The sequence below is a fragment of the Panthera uncia genome, chromosome D4, assembly GCF_023721935.1.
Source record: "Panthera uncia isolate 11264 chromosome D4, Puncia_PCG_1.0, whole genome shotgun sequence".
NCBI classification, from domain to species: domain Eukaryota; kingdom Metazoa; phylum Chordata; class Mammalia; order Carnivora; family Felidae; genus Panthera; species Panthera uncia.
In genome coordinates this window covers 86,191,517-86,206,989 of record NC_064807.1, presented here as the reverse complement: position 1 = coordinate 86,206,989, position 15,473 = coordinate 86,191,517, and the positions used below count along the sequence as shown (strand labels likewise).

The 15,473-nt window shown below is 60.1% G+C and overlaps 1 protein-coding gene across 2 annotated transcripts in view; it reads right to left on the bottom strand.

Annotated features, from left to right (window-relative positions):
* ASS1 (argininosuccinate synthase 1) overlaps positions 1-15,473 on the bottom strand; it is a 52,646-nt gene that overhangs the window by 17,995 nt on the left and 19,178 nt on the right. For both annotated transcript variants that reach the window (XM_049630290.1, XM_049630297.1), the window contains exons 7-12: positions 13,310-13,384; positions 10,131-10,201; positions 9,556-9,586; positions 4,290-4,380; positions 1,334-1,418; positions 733-797 (exon numbers count right to left, since the gene is read on the bottom strand). In XM_049630290.1, the coding sequence (XP_049486247.1) occupies positions 733-797; positions 1,334-1,418; positions 4,290-4,380; positions 9,556-9,586; positions 10,131-10,201; positions 13,310-13,384 (418 nt within the window). The remainder of the gene's footprint in view (positions 1-732; positions 798-1,333; positions 1,419-4,289; positions 4,381-9,555; positions 9,587-10,130; positions 10,202-13,309; positions 13,385-15,473) is intronic.

The following is a 15,473-nucleotide window of genomic DNA, read 5'->3' as shown; positions in this document are numbered from 1 at the left end:
ATTTCCCTCTCCCTCTTAAAGTTCCCTAAGGAGGCAGCATTGCTTTATATCATGCTGACAGACCCAGTTCCTGCGGGGATTTGAGATCCCCCTGCATGGGGAAACCGAGTCCCGGAGGGGAGGGTGTGGCCTGGGGACTGATCGGTCTGATGCCCCTGTGAGCGATGGCCGGAAAATCACAGGGCTCTGCTTACTAAAGAGAAGAGACAGGCACCTGCTTGGTTGGGACCAACCTCTCTCCACTCCTGGGCCAGCCAAAAGCAGCTACAGGCCGCCTAGCCGAGTCAGCTGCCCCAAACCCAGGCGCAGGCCCCCCTCGCGTGACCAGCGCAGCCCATAGCGCCCACCCCTGGCAGGATTCCTGCCCTGCTGGGCTGGCGGCCTCCTCAAAGAAGCCTTAATGACTGTGAAATCGGCCCTGCATGGTCTGCCTCCAGACCTGGCCGACCCACCCAGGGCACAGGGGAGCCTGGCTTCCAGGCCCGTCCCTGGCCTTCCCTCGCCTCTGAGCCCCTCCTGGACCCCCAGCTTCCTCCTCACTCTTGGGACAGTGCCTCTCATGATGCCCTTGGGAGTCAGGGACACACGGCCCGCTATCCCCGCTTCACAGGGGAGAAACGGTGTGGTGGGGGGAAGGAACCTGCCCCGACGTCCCGATGGGATGGCGATCTGGGGGGCTTCTGGAGTCTCTGGGAGCTGAGACGTGCCCCCGAGGGCGGAGAGCAGACTCACCTCGGGACTTCATCCCGATGAAGCGGTTCTCCACGATGTCGATGCGGCCCACGCCGTGCTTGCCCCTGTGGGGAGAGCGGGTTCTTGAAAACCAGATGCCGCCCCGCCGCGAGGATGCGAGTCGGAGGCCGCCCTCTTGGCTGGGCTCTCAGCTGCGGGGCGCCAGAGCCACAGAGCCACATGGGGGGGTGCCCGGCACCATCGCAGGATCCAAGACTCAAAGGACATCTGAGCCAAGTCACCTGCTTCAACCGCCCATTGCACGGGTGGGGAAACTGAGACCCCGAGGGTGGAAAGGATCGCCTGGGTCACGCAGTTGAGTTTGCCACTTGTTACCTCCGTCCTGAGGCCTTGCATGGCACCAGCCCTACCCCCTGCTCATCTTTCCTTCTGTCCCGGTCTCGGGTCGGACGGAGGGCTCAGAAGCTCAAACCAGGAGACCCCCTGTCTACGGGCCGTGCCAAAGGCCACCGGCAGGACCCAGGCGCATCCCCCTTGGCCCCGAAGCCCCAGGCCGTGACCATCAGCCACAATGGCCTGTGCCAAGGCTTGCCCGAGATGGTGGTCTCCCAGGAGGCCGGGAAAGGCTGCGGGCACTCACGCGACTTCATTCAGGTACATGAAGAGCTCCAGGGACGTGCGGTGGGTGGTGCCGTCTTTGACGTTGGTCACCTTCACGGGGACCCCTAGGGCAGGAGGAGAGGGCGGTGGGCCTGCGGGGCCGGAGCTCGGAGGAGCCTGTGCCTGGCACCCCGCCCTCTCCCTCCACCCGCAACGCCTTAAATGGATGTGACAGATATGGACTCCAAATGACTCCTTGAAAAGCCCTGTGCAGGTTGGGGCCTGCTGGAGGGAGAGAAGGGGCGAGAACGCCCCCCCAGAATGAAAGGGAAAATGCAATAAAAACGCGCCCCCCACCCTTCCCATTCTCTCTGTCCCTTTTGCATTTAGGGGCTGTGAAATTGGAACCAGCCCTGAACTAATTGAATTTCACGCTCCACCATTGTCTTACGCCCGGGCACCTTCTGTCCCACCAGCTACCCAGGCCGCCTGGCCGAGATGCGGAGGGGCTCGGGCTCGTGTATGCACATGCGCGCGCACACACACACACACACACGCACACACACACACTCACAGCCCCCTGCCGCGTCCGTCAGGTGGACCCCCCCGGGACCCCGCACCCCAGACCTCCAGAGCCACAGCCATCCAATTGCCGGGGTAAAGGGGTGCCCGCTCCAGCAGGCGAGGTGTCGGGAGGTGTCCGTGAATTCTGAGAAGTCGGGGCTGGGGTGGCAGGAGGGCAGGAGGGAGGTGGCCGCTGCTCGGGGAGGGGAGGGCAGGGCCGAGTCAAGGGGGGGCAGTGGGTGGGTTCAGGGTTGACTTTGAATAGCAAGGGGGCACTTTTCTGGAGCGGTGTGAAATGAGCAATGAATGTATCAGGGGGCTAACAAGAGAGCTGTAACAGTGACAAAGAAAAGCTGTTCAAAGTTGGCGGATAATCCCCCACCCATCTGCCCAGCTCATTACCATGTAGCCAGCGACCGGGGGCCAATCAGCCTCTATAGCGGCTTTCCAGTCTTTATTAGCCGGGCGCCGCTTGGAGGGGCTTCCCTCAAGGCGCTGTCACCTCGCCATTCTTCACCCCCATTTCCAGGGGTTTTATAACTTGGTTGTAAATTGCTATTAAATGTAAGTCTGCCCAATAATGAACCTTAAGCCCCTCTCGCCACTGCCCGCCTCTCCCCTCTCCCTTTCTCTCCCTCCCAGTCCTATTATGGCCTTCGCAGGGGCCTTGGATGGGGGCCTGCCCCAGAGAGGAGCTAACATTGTCGATGCTGCTGCCGGAGAAAGCCTCTTAGCCTTTAAAATAGTTAATAATTAGATTAAAACTTCAAATAAATTAACTAGAGAGTGAATGGGAGTAGTCGGGGACGGCTCCTCCCGTCTGTTTTTTTGTTGTTGTTTTTTTCCAGACGGTTCCCCAAATCATTAAAATGGATCACGTTTCTTCTCCAGCTCAGCCCTTGGGGCTGCCCTATTTCTGGAAGAAAAGGCTGCCAGAGCCTTGTGTCCGGGACCCTGCTGCCTGCCCGCCTCCCACCCTCTCCCAGGCTCCCCGGCGGAACCTGCCGGAGGTGTTGCCTGGGTCCCCTCCTGCCACCTTCTTCGAGATGGTGCCCGGAGATGCCCCATGCCTGCGGACCAGACCTGGGTCAGACAGAATGGGCACTTAGGGTTTCAGCTACCTGCGGGGGCGTCAGACCACGGGCCCTTTGGTTCCCAAGTGGCATGAAATTCAAGCGTTTGAATGGATGCGGGGGCGGGGGGCAATGAAGACGCCCGCTGGCTTGGCCAGGTTCCTGGGAAAGGCCAGGAGAGGCGGATGATCCGCGTACTAACAGCCTCTATTTCCCACTGTCTCGCTCCACACATCATACTCAGCACCTACGAGCATCATTTCCATGGCCTGTTTTATAGGAAAGTGAGCCCGGGGCCCAGAGGGGTGAAGTTGGCTGTCAAGGTCACACCAGCACGAGTGAGGCACAGATCTGAACCCCCACCTCCCCTTCCCCATCCTAGGTCTCTGAGGTGCCCTGGGAGGGACCATGTCCCTCTCCCTCCGCTCTGTTCTAGCCCAGGGAGTGGCCTTGTGGATGGACTGTCCAGCCTCCTTGTCCAGACTCAGGATGCCCCCCCCCAACCTTGCTGGATGCTCTAGCTCCTGCCTAGCACCACCTCCAGGAAGCCTCCCCGATTTCTACAGCTGCCTGGGCAGGTCCTCTCCTTGGGTGCCCTGAGCCCTCACTCTGAGCCTGGCCCCGCCCTTCTCATTACCAGGCTCACCTTGCCTTCCCGTCTGTCCTCTGCGGCAAGAGGTGTGCCTGGTGCCAGGCTCGAGACTGGGCACTCAGGCCGGGCCAGCAAACATGTCTTGCTGCTAGCAGTGAAGCTAGGGAGATCAGGACACCCACCCACGGCCAAAGCGAACAAGAGTGGTGGCAGCTTTGAGTCTGGGGTAGGGGGTGTGGACAGCGTCGAGCCTAGGACTAGCTGAGGCTTTAGCTGTGGGGTCAGAGGGGCCCCCCGAGGCTGGCTCTCTAAGACCCGCCATTTACTGAGCACCTCCTTGGTGCCGGAACCCGGTAGCAGACACGTCCCTTTCAGACCTCATTCCATGCCATGAAAATGCCAGGCGGCGGATGCTTTTATCACCAGTTTACAGAAAGGGACACTGAGGCCCAGGATAGCTGAATGACTGTCCCAAGTCCCAAAGCAGCTGGCAAATGACTGCCTGGGGACTGGAATGCTGTCACGTCAGAGCTGGTGCCCGTGAGCCCATGTGATGGGCCACTGAGGGTGCTTTTCTCTTAAGCCTGGGGGGCTTCCGTGGACCATGCCATCTGGGGAAGCGGGGGTTGGGAAACCTGAATTCTGGCTTCCGGGAACACAGGAGGGATGGAGAGGGCTCGTGCCCAGGCCTGGGCACAGGGGAAAGGAGCCAGGACCCCAGGGCCCCAAGAGCCCACCCCCTCGCGTCCCAACAGGCGGGCACCTACCTTTCTTGAACTCGATCTCAAGGATGTCAGGGCTGTTGGGGGCTTTGGCGGGGTCCTGGGTCTTTGTGTAGAGGCCTGGAGGCGCTTGGTTCTGATAAAAGACATAAAGAGGTTGGAGGCCGGGGTGCCCAGAGCCAAGCTGTGCCGTGCCAGTCCCTGCACCCCACCTCCCACAGACATCTGCACCCCTTCTCCGGAACTAGGGGGCCACGGCCCTTGCCACCGCCTGGCACGGACCCATGGTCTTCCCAGCCCCCCAGCCCGGAGCTGGCCTCCCCCCTGCACCCCCCCACTTGCCAGGGGCCTGGGAAACAAAGGGCTCAAGAAATGACAATTTTTCCCCTCAACTTGATCTCATCTTTTTCTTCGACGCCCCCACAGCTGGAGGTAGAATAGAAAAGAATAGCAGCAGAGGAACAAGTCAGGCAAGAAAAGTGTGACTTTGGAGGAGCGAGGCGGGCGGGCGGGTGGCAGCGGGCTTCCCGGGAGCGGGCGCTCGCTCTCGCAGGCGCCGGGAATTGGGGTTTATTCTGCACTGACCGCAAAGCTAATGACTACGCGTGACCCCAGCAGGTGCTCCGGCAGGCCGAGCCGTCCCCGGGGTCCCCGAGGTTAATACTCACAGGGAGAAAAGAGAAGAGTAAAGCAAAAACCCATTTGAAAGCACATCAACCTTTATGTATATTTTTCCTTGGGCGTGTTGGAAAATGGGCCTCTCGTCTTGATCCAGCGGCAGAGGGACCGTTGACTGCCTGGGGCTCCCGAGGCCCTGGCTACCCGCCCCCCCCCCCACAGACTCCCCGCCGGCCCAGGATCCTTGCCACTGAGGGGAGGGGGGTCTGCCTCTCAGCTTGACTGCTCTAGTCTCTCCTGTGGGCACCCCGGACCTAGCAGTTTCCACCTGGGACACCCTGGGACACATAGTTCCTTAAATCTTTGCTTTCAGAACCCTGTAGACATTCACGGGTCTCTTTCCACCTGCAGTTTCTTTCAGGTTCCCAGCGGCCCCCTTTGGTAAGGTCAAGTGCTATCATCCTATCTATAGATGAAGAAATAGAGGCTGAGCGGGGGGCGGGGGGCGGACCATGGCTGCAACTAGGTTCTGTGCAAGCCTGAACCCTGCCTGGGACAGGGAACCCCGAGACTGGCCACAGACACGAGCTGGGTTTTAGACTGGTGGGAAATACCCTCAGCCAGGGGTCAGGATCTCCGGCCTGGGGCCGGGGGAGGGGGAGGGCCTGTTTCCCTCACCTGCAAAATGGGGAAACGATCCCTGCCCTTGACCATCTTCCACCATAAGCACACAGGATGGTTTTTGTAATTTTTACTGGGCGTGCACATCACCCAAGAAAATGGCAGGGAGGTCGGGTGCAAATTGTGACCTGCCCTGCAGGGGTGGGGTATGGCAGCTGGAACAGGCCCCCGGTGGCGTCTGCCTCCAGGAAGAGCCTGTCCAGGAGAGGTGGGCCGGCAGAGGTGCCTTGGGCCCCCTCGCCTGTGGTCACTTTGCTTCTTGGCTGTATGCCCGAGTGACCAGCCATCCTGGTTCCCGCCCGCCTAAGCACCCCTCAGTCCTGGGCAAGGGGGATGCTTGGGCTTCTATCTCTACCTCTGAGCTCACGCAGGGGTCTGCGGTGGACCCCTCACCTCCAGATTGCTGCACGACCTGGGCCCCGCTGTATGCCTTCATCCGTTTCCATCTGTAGGGTGGGAATAAGTCTCCAGAGCTGACCTCAAAGACAGACTCCGGGCAGAAGAGGGTCCTTCAGGACCTGATGGCTCCACGGCAGAGATGGAAAACCAAGGCCAAAGAAGTGGCTTGACCCAATCATATTGCCTGTCCCGCCCCCCTCCCCCAGTGTAGACTCTAGACTCCCTGTTCAGTGCTCTTCCCATCACCCCCTGCTGTTCCCCAGCTGGTTTCGAAACCAAAGGGCTGAGAAACAGCAGGAGGGATTGGGCCCGAGACAGCCACCATCGTGCACGGTGGGGACAGGCTTCGCGTGGTTTCAGAGAAATGCCCAGCTCCCCAGGCACCGCTGGGTCCCCAGGCACGGCTGGGTCCTGCCGACCACCGCATTCCTTGGGCACAGGCAGGCCCGATGACAAACCGTCCTTGGCCAAAAGGCAAAGTGGAGAGCAGGGCTTGGACCTCTGGGTGTCCCCCCTGACTCCGCAGCCCCTTTCCCCACAGCCCAGGATGAACTCCAAGCGGGGTGCCAGCGCTGAGGGTCCCCGGTCCCGCACCCACGGCTCCTTCCTCCCGCCCACCCCCCCCCAGCGCTGCCTGACCTCCAGCCGCGCTTCTCTGCGAAGCTGGGAACGGAGGACGAGATGGCCTGTACTTGGGACGACAGAGGAGGCGGGCAGAGCCGCACGGCCAGCGACCCACACTCTGCGGTGGACGTCGGATGCAGCTGTCCTGCCGGTTTCCGACACCCTGACAGCACCGATTAAATAAAATAACTAAATAGAAATCAAGTGACATTTGCTTTGCATTCCGAGGTGGCCGGGCGCCTGCCTTCTTTTTTACTCTCCCTCCTAAAAGCCCAGTTCGAATGACAAATAGTTTGTTGCCGAGTATCAATACCATCTATTTATCCCTCCCAGCGGGAGGGCTCACTTCCAATGTCATCTGGGGGGGGCGCGGGGGGGGGGGGGGGAGGGGGGGGAAAAAAAAAAAAAGAAGAGAGTGGGGGGTGGGGTGGGGGGAGAGGCCGAAAGAAAGCATGAAACAGGGCCGAGAAGGAGAAATTGGAAGCAAATGGCCCATGAACTAAACCATGATGTAGAGGCATGGTCGATGCTGAAAATGGTTTATTCATCCATCAGATATGGCGGGCCGGCGACTGAATGAACTCTTTCACTGTGTGCCGTATGAAGTTAAAGCAAGTAAATTTCTATCTTTCTTCGCATTAGCTGCCTCATTGCCCTTCAATCAGCCCTCACGGAGGCAGAAAATGGCTCCGCCATCTGCCTTCAGACCCTCCCTTCGGCAGGTCTTGGGGCTTTTTTTGGAGAGGGGGAGGGGGGCCCCGTTCCCTTAAGCTGTCTCCCCATCTCCTCCCAAGGGGGCCAGGGCTGCCGGTGGGGCAGGGGGGGTGGGGGGGGTGGAGGCTGGCACCATGCACAGGGCATCTAGAGATGCAAGGGGGGGTGTCCTGGGGTTTAGGCTGGGGGAGCCCCCCCACCCCTGCCACCAAGCTAGGCAGGCCCCAGAGAGCCGGACCGTGGGGTCCTCAGCCTTACCCCACACTGCCCAGCGGGAACGATGTTTCCTCTCACTCATACCCAGCCCAGCCTTCCCTGCCCGATGAGAGGGGTCCCGCGAGGATCTCGGCCCCTTTATCCCCCAAAGAATCTTTGTGTAAGGAGGGCAGGGCGGGGGGGCCGGGGAGCCCGGCGCTAAGATCGAGGTGTCCTCGCCCTGCGCTAGGGATAGGCCAAGAGCCGCAGAAGGGAAGGGCTGGCTGGGGCCTCCCGCTGTGTGCACGAGGAATCAAAGGCTCAGAGAGGTTGGGTCACTTGCCCGAGGCGGCACAGCACCAAGGGGCAGAGCCAGGATTCAGAGCCCGGTTTCTTAGCTCCGGGCCTGAGGCCCCAGCCTTCCCAACTTGAGCGGGTGGCAGAATTCCTACAAAGACACTCTTTGGCCCTTACGCATCCATCCACCGCCCTCGTTAGACAGGAGGCCTGAGGGGGAGGGTCTGCCCAGGGTCACACAGCCATCTGCACCCCCAGCACTGCCCAAGGGGCACTTTCCCCTCTGGCCTTGGCTCTGCCCCCCGCGCCCCCCCCAGCCGCCCCTTGGTGGGTGAGAGTGCCACAGGATGTTTGGAAAGGGGTCGGGGTCACAGCCTGCCTCTGCGCAGCTCTGCCTCTGCCAGGCTCAGCCTCCCCCGCCCCCCTTGGCGCTGACTGACTGGCTAATTAGGGGTGGCTGGCCTGAGTGTCATGGGGTCAGCAGAGCATGAACTGGAAAAACCTGTGGCCAGCAGGCAGCAGCCCCGTGGGGCCATCAGCCCCCAGGGGGCAAGGGTGCGGGCTCTCTTGAGTGACACATTGGGCAGAGCCGAGTGTGGGTGGGGGCGGGCATTGGGGGAACCACGGAGGTAGGAGGGCCAGCTCCTGAGATGGGGTGCCCTAGGAAGGCGGTGGGGTGGGGGGAGCCACTTAACTTTGGGCCTTGGTTTCTCCCTTTCCTCTCCCGTAAGATGAGGACTGGCTTATGGCTAGGAGCCAAGGAAAGGAATCCAAGAAGAAGCTAAACCCGGGCCTGGCCCCAGAAATGGTCACTGGGAGGCTGTTACAATATCACCCACATTGCCGGAGAGGCCTGGTCCCTCCGGGGGGCCCCCCCAGGACTCCCGGCAGGGGCTCCAGCTCTCCGACCCTCACCGGCACCACCAGGGCACCCCCCCCCTCCAGCTGGCCTTCTTGGATCCCCCAGACCCCACTGCCCAAGCACCCCCACCCCACACAGCACACTTCTTCCCTAACGTCAGCCACCCAGCAGCTCACCCCACCCCCAAACCAGCCGCCCTGGTGTGGGGCTGGGCCAGGGAATGGAGACACATTCCCTCAGGGACAAAGAGATTTTTCTCTTTTCCCAGGATAGATTTCGTCCGGGTCCCCCCCCCCCACCCCTCACCACCCCACCCCCGCCCCAGCCCCCATCTCCCACGGTGGTAGGGGGAGATACAAAGGGAAACCCCCCAGGGAGAGAAATCCTAAACTTCAAACAGGGCTGAGGCCCAGCCTGGCCAGCCTGGGAGGCTGGGGACCCGGGATCAGGGCGGCCTGCCTCGGGCTGCCGTGGAAGCAGAAAACGCAGACAAATGGGTCCTGAGGCTCTAATCTGTACCACCCCCCACCCCACTGCAGCACTAGCGGCCTGAGAGCTGGTGGGCACAGCCTGGGCCCTCCTACAAGTGTCTCATCTGCCTAATTGCTTCTTTATTGTCTTACAATCACACACTCTCTCCATGCTGTCCTGAAATATTTCCTTCCCCTATTCATCTCGGGCGGCAATTAGAAAAAGAGAGCCAGGGAGTGGGGGGGGGGGGTGTCTCAAAACGCAGCAGCATGGAGTGGGGAGGCGGCGAGGGGAGGTGGGGGGCGGTGGGGAGGATCTGGACGCAGGCAGGGCTCGGCCCCAGGCCCACACCCGGCCCCCGTGAAATTTCAAATTAGGCTACAATCACATCAGACAGCATCGGGCCGGAGCAGGCAGCCCGTTCACAGGAAACGGGGTGGGGGGGATTACCTTGGGGTTCTCCAGGATTCCAGCCTCGTAGCTGCAGGGGGAGAGGGAAGACAGGGGATCAGCTGGGGAGGGGCAGGGAGACGCCCCCCACCCCCACCATGCCCAACACAAGTCTGCCCTGCCTTTCTTTCTCTGCCAAAGCAACCGCTGCCAGCCCCGCCTGGAACATTCTGAGCCCACCATAGTTGGCTGTGGGAACTGCAGGTTGTAGGAAAGACCCTGGGACATTTCCCTCAATCTTCCGGGGGGGGGGGCACGGCCCCAGGGCTTCCCATCTTGGGGGGGGGCGCTTCACACATGCTGTTCTCTCTGCTTAAAACACTGCGTGCACCTAGGCCGGTCCAGTCCGTTCTCATCCTTGAAGTTTGAATGTCAAATGTCACTTCCTCCGAGAAGCCTTCCGGATACCCCAGCGGAGGCCAGGTGCCTATCATCTATCTACCCCCCAGAGGGCCGTGCAATGAGCTACAAGTGGGTCGGTCCACGCATGCGGTCACCGTGACATCTGCCCTGAGCAGGCAGGTGCTCCCTGACACGGGGCGGGGCAGCGGACAGGCGGGGGACGTCTTCCTTACCTGATGTGCATAAGGTTCTCGTCCATGCTCCACGGGTTCTTGGGGGTGACCGGGATGGGGATTCCGTGTTGCTGCAGGTAAGAAGGGACACGAGGGGTGGGAGTGAGGCAGCGTGAAGGAGGCCCGAGGGGCAGGCCCGGCTGCCTTGGTTTTCTTTCCAGGCTGCAGACACACTGGTCACCACGCAGTCAAGGCCAGGGCCCCGCTCTAGTGTTCCTCCCCTCCTCCAGGCTGCACGGAGAGTGAGGGCCCTGTGGCTGGACCCGCACGTGCAGAAACCGCAGGATGGTGTCTGCGACATCGTGGAGTGGAGACTGACCTTGGAGGTTCCTTCCAGAAGATTCTGAGCATCAGAATGGGTCCCCGACCCTCTGAGCGGGAGGGGGGGGGGCTGGAAGGGTCCAAACTTCCACCGCGGAAGCCATCTGTGCCCCAAGCAAAGGGCTTCTAGCCCATGGCACTTGTTCACGATACGGGCCTGGCACTTTCTGGGAGGCACCCCTCTCCCCCTGCCTGGCGCGACGGCCACACCCATCACTCTGCAACCCTGCAAAGAACAGCCTGGGCCGATCCACACCCTCTCCATCCTCCTCTCTTGGTTCCAATCGTGTTTTGCTTCCCGAATGGTTCCATCCGCGGTGCAAGGAGAAAACTCATCCCACCCGAGACCCTGGGTCTGAAAGGCTGTTGGCGATCTCACTGTGAAGGCCCTTTCCGAATAAGGAGGAGGCTGACCCCCTTAGCTACCCCACGCTGCCCTGGGTGGGTACTCGGCCGGAATCTAACGCACGCACGCTTACTGGGCAGAGGCAGCTGAGGGGCCCAGCCAGGCCCCTTTAAGGCAGTGACACCTGACGCTTTGCCTCCAAGCCCCCTTTCGGCACCGTGCCCTCTGTGGTCCTAGGCCTAGCCAGCCCCAGCCCCGTAGCCTCCACCAGCACCACTCTGCCTCTCCTGGTTGGGCCACCCTGAGCCACACTCATTCCCACGACTGTAAGATTCCAGCCTCCTCCAGGGAGCCCCTGGGTCTCCTTCAGCCCCACCTTAAAATTTCAAGGTAAATGAAGCTAAAAGCCCTCTAAGTCGTTTTTCTCAAGCTTTACCAGGGGAACGTTTCTGTAAGTCCGTATCTGCTCGAGAATTTGTGGGCAAACAGAACACCCCACTTAGAGGGCTGCCCAGCGTAGGGGGGCCGCCTGTCTCCCCGCCAGGCTGCCAAGAGTCAAATGCACGTGCTGGCCTTAGGCTCCCTCCAGGTAGAGTGGGCCAGCTGCGGGGACCGGGACCCTGTGCAGGCGCTGGCGTCCCCAGGCTGGGGGCGGAGAAAGCCAGCAGATGGGTTCCCTGCAGCCCGTTTGGGGGGATGGTTTGCAAACACTTTTGCCTTCTTTCCCACTGGGGCTCCTTGGTCGTGGTCGGAGTAAGGAGACGAGAGAGGGAAGGCAGGATGGGCAGCCCCTCCAAAGAGATTTTTGTCTCCCCTCCCCTCTCTGTCCTGAGGCTCCCCCCCCCCACCCCGCCCGCAAAGAAATTCTCACTGCAACTGAGACAAAAAAAACCCTCGTCAACATGTATGCGGCAACCGCCCTGCTTTGTAGCCCCCCCTGGCTTGTCCGCTGGCTTTTTAAAAGAAACTAATTAGGGTGACAATGCTGAGGACGGGTGATTCTGAGTGTTTTCCCCCTTGGACGATGGCTTGGGGGGGCTGGATGGAAAATGCAGGCAACACATGTTTGCGGGTCTCCGACCCCACCTTTTGGCCTTGGTAACTTACGGGCCTTGAAAGCAGGGGTTTTCAAAGCCCCATTGATTTTTTGTCTCAGCTGAATCAGCTGCCTGGCTCTGAATTTTGGACAAAGCCTGGTTGCTGTTCAGTGATTCTGGTCATTTCCTGGGTGCAGAAACACGGCCTCCCTCCCAGAATGTGCTCAGACTCCCTGGAGCTCAATGCAGATACTGCCCGCCCGTCGAGGGGCGGGGGGAGGAGAACCCAAGGCCTGGGGCCCCAGACTCGCCTGTTCCTCACCTCCCTCCCCGCCATGCTCTCCTGTCCTAAGGTTATTGGGGACAGAAGCTCAGTGAAGTGACTTCTCCCCCAAAATCTGGGAAGGAAATTCATCTTTGCTGGGAAAACCAGGAGCCGCTTTTGTGTGGGGCTTAACGGAAACGAAGGGCCACGCGTGGGGTCGCCCTGGCCCTCTCTTGAACCAGGACGGCAGTCGTGAGAATGTAGTTCGGGGTGGGGGTTCCAATTCATTATTCTTAAAGATGAAACGTGTCCCATATTCAGGATCAAGGAGACGAAGGGCTTGGGGGGGGGGCGGCGGGGGAGGCCCTGTCAACCGGGTTCTCTTAATAGCTCTGCTATTTGACAATTTGTTTGGCAACATATGGGCTTCCTCTCGTAAACTCCCCTCTTAATAATGAAACAACAGATGGTACAGGAGATCTTTCCTCCAAGCCCTCCAGGTCTTAATGGGATGCTGGCGGCAGGGGCAGGGCCGCGTCCCCGCCGGGTCCCCTACCACGCGGCACCTTGGCTGCGGTGAGGGCTCACAGCCAGCCCTGGTGACTGCTATTTAAAACCTGAGCAATTTGCTGGCGTGCGCAACGAGTCGCTTTTCCCCCCGTCTGATTGATTGAGGCTGTTTGTCAAGAGCTGCCATTGAGTCGCTAAAAAGAAAGGTGCCCTGGGGAGCGGCTAAGGATCTTGATGCAAAACTTCTAATATGTTTTATTGCAACTTGTACTTCAAAAGGGCTGGCTCGACACCAGCCTTTGTCTGCCACTGCCCCTCAGCGTGCCTACCTGTTCCCTGCAAAGCGCCGGGGACCATTAGCAGCCAGGTAACGGAGGGCCAAAGAACACCTCACTCACACCTCCCACAGAGGGGGAGGCACGGGGTGCCTGTCACCCTCTGACCTGGCGGACTGGAGACTCTCCGTGGAGATGCCCAGCCCAGGTAGTGACCACAGCGCCCGCCGTGGGGCTGGCCCAGGGGACAGGTGCCACGGGGGGGAGGCAGCTGGGACAGAGATTCGGTACCCCCCCGCCACTCCCCCCCCCCACCCCGGGATAAGGATCAGCCTTAGCCTTGTATTGCTGGTCCAGCCCCTTGGAAGGGATATGCCCGGAGGGCCAGGGCTGGGGGTGATGGGGCGGGGAGGACTCAGCCATACCTTCGCATACTCCATCAGGTCATTGCGGCCCTGGAACCGGTTGTAGAACTCAGGCATCCGCCAGGGAGCGATGACCTGGGCATGGGGACAAGGAGTCAGATGTGGGAGAGCCCAGATGCTGGCTTCTTCTGGCCCTGGGGCCACAGAGCTGGCCTCTCTGTTAAGGGGCCCAAGACTCCAACGGTCACCTGGGTGGGGAGTCCCCCACTGCATCCCCCCCGGAGAGAATACAGTCCGTGTGGGGTGGCCAGTGGTACCCCATTAGGCACGGGATGGACAGGACCTGCTACACTGGAGGGGGGGGGGCGTGCTTTGTAGAGGCCCAAGCTCCACGGCAGGATGGCCCTGTGGCCCCCAGAAGGGTTCTCTGGCTTTCCAGGCATCCGTCTCTCTGAGACTTGAGGGTTTGAACCAGACAGGCCTCGGGTTTCCTACTAGGACCCCCGGTCAGAGGGCTAGCAACCCCCGACCCCTGCCCGGGGTGGGGGTGGGGGGCGGTCCACACCACTGCAGAAGCCCTGCAGGGCTCAGAGATAACGCATGGTGCTCTCAACCCATTTCTCTTGTTCTCCTGCCTTCTGCATGCCGGAGCTGCGCTGGGTGGGGAAGGGAGAGGAGTCACAGCCTGACTGAGGGGACTGAGCTCATTTCACGGGGGGCCCCATCAGCCTGGGGGTGTAAGGGTCAGGTCCTCAAGAAGAGCCCCCACCCAGCCCTGGAGCCAGCCAGGCCCCTGCCTCTGATGGCAAGCTGCCCCTGGCACAGGCTCAGCCATGGGGGGCACCCTCTGGTCTCATCTCATCTCAGCTTTGGCCCCTGCCCTCGGCCCCATCCCAGCCCCTCGGCTCGGCCTCTGCAGACAGAGATCCAGAAACCAGACACCTTGCCCTCCTCCCCCAAGCTGCTGTGGGAACCCAGGGAGGAGGGGTCAAGAGAAAGCCCCCATGGCCACCGGCCTGTGACAAGCTAGCAAGCAGCCACTGCTGAGGGCTTCTTAGCTGCCCAGTGTTTGGGGACCATTAGAGCTTCCCTCCAGGTCACTCCCAGCAAGCAGCTGCTGGCTGGTTAAAGGGACAGAGAAAGATGTTCTACTTTAAAAAAGGGACACCTGGGTGGCTCAGTCGGTTACGTGTCCGACTTTGCCTCAGGTCATGATCTTGCGACTCGTGAGTTCGAGCCTCACGTCAGGTTCCGTGCTGGCAGCTCGGAGCCTGGAGCCTGCTTTGGATTCTGTGTGTGTGTCTCTCTCTGCCCCTCCCCCACTCACGTTCTCTCTATCAAAAATAAACATTAAAAAAAATTTTTTTTAAATAAACAAATAAGGAAACCTCTTAGGGCTCCTTCAGTGCTCAGGAGGAGACACGTCTTCTGCAGCTTTAGCCTGAAGGGACCTCGAAGGAGCTCAGACCTAGGCCTGTCCTGTCCAGTCCGGCAGCCAGGAGCCACGTGTGGCCACCGAGACCTGAAACGTTGGCCGGTCCCGACTGGGATGTGCTGCCACCGCAAAGCACAAGGAGCTTGAAGACTCAGAACTCTCATGAGTAATGTGTTCACATCGATGGCAGGTTAAATGACACCACTGGGGTACACAGGGTTCAGGACATACATGCAGTACATATTATTACAATGAGGTCACCAGTCGCTTTTTATTTTGTGTTTTTTTATCGGTTTGTTTTGATGCGGCTGCTAGAAAAACGTAAATTACCCATAGGGCTCCCATTGATGGCACATTACAGCTCTGTGGCCCAGCCTTGTCTACTCATTGTATGCCTGGAGCCTGGTCCAGGGTCTGATCTGAGTAAATAAAGAAGGAAGGAAGGAAGGAAGGAAGGAAGAAAGGAAGGAAGGAAGGAAGGAAGGAGAGGGAGGGAGGGAAGGGAGGGAGGGAGGGAGGGAGGGAGGAAGGAAGGAGGGAGAGAGAGAGGGAGGGAGGGAGGGAGGGAGGGAGGGAAGGAAGGAAGGAAGGAAGGAGAGAGAGGGAGGGAAGGGAGAAAGGAAGGAAGGAAGGAAGGAGAGAGAGAAGGAAGGAAGGAAGGAAGGAAGGGAGAAAGGGAAGGAGGAAAGAAGGAAGGAAGAGAAGGAGGAAAGAAGGAAGGAAGGAAGGAAGGGAAGGAGGAAAGGAGGATGGAAGGAAGGGAAGGAGGAAAGGAGGAAGGAAGGAAGG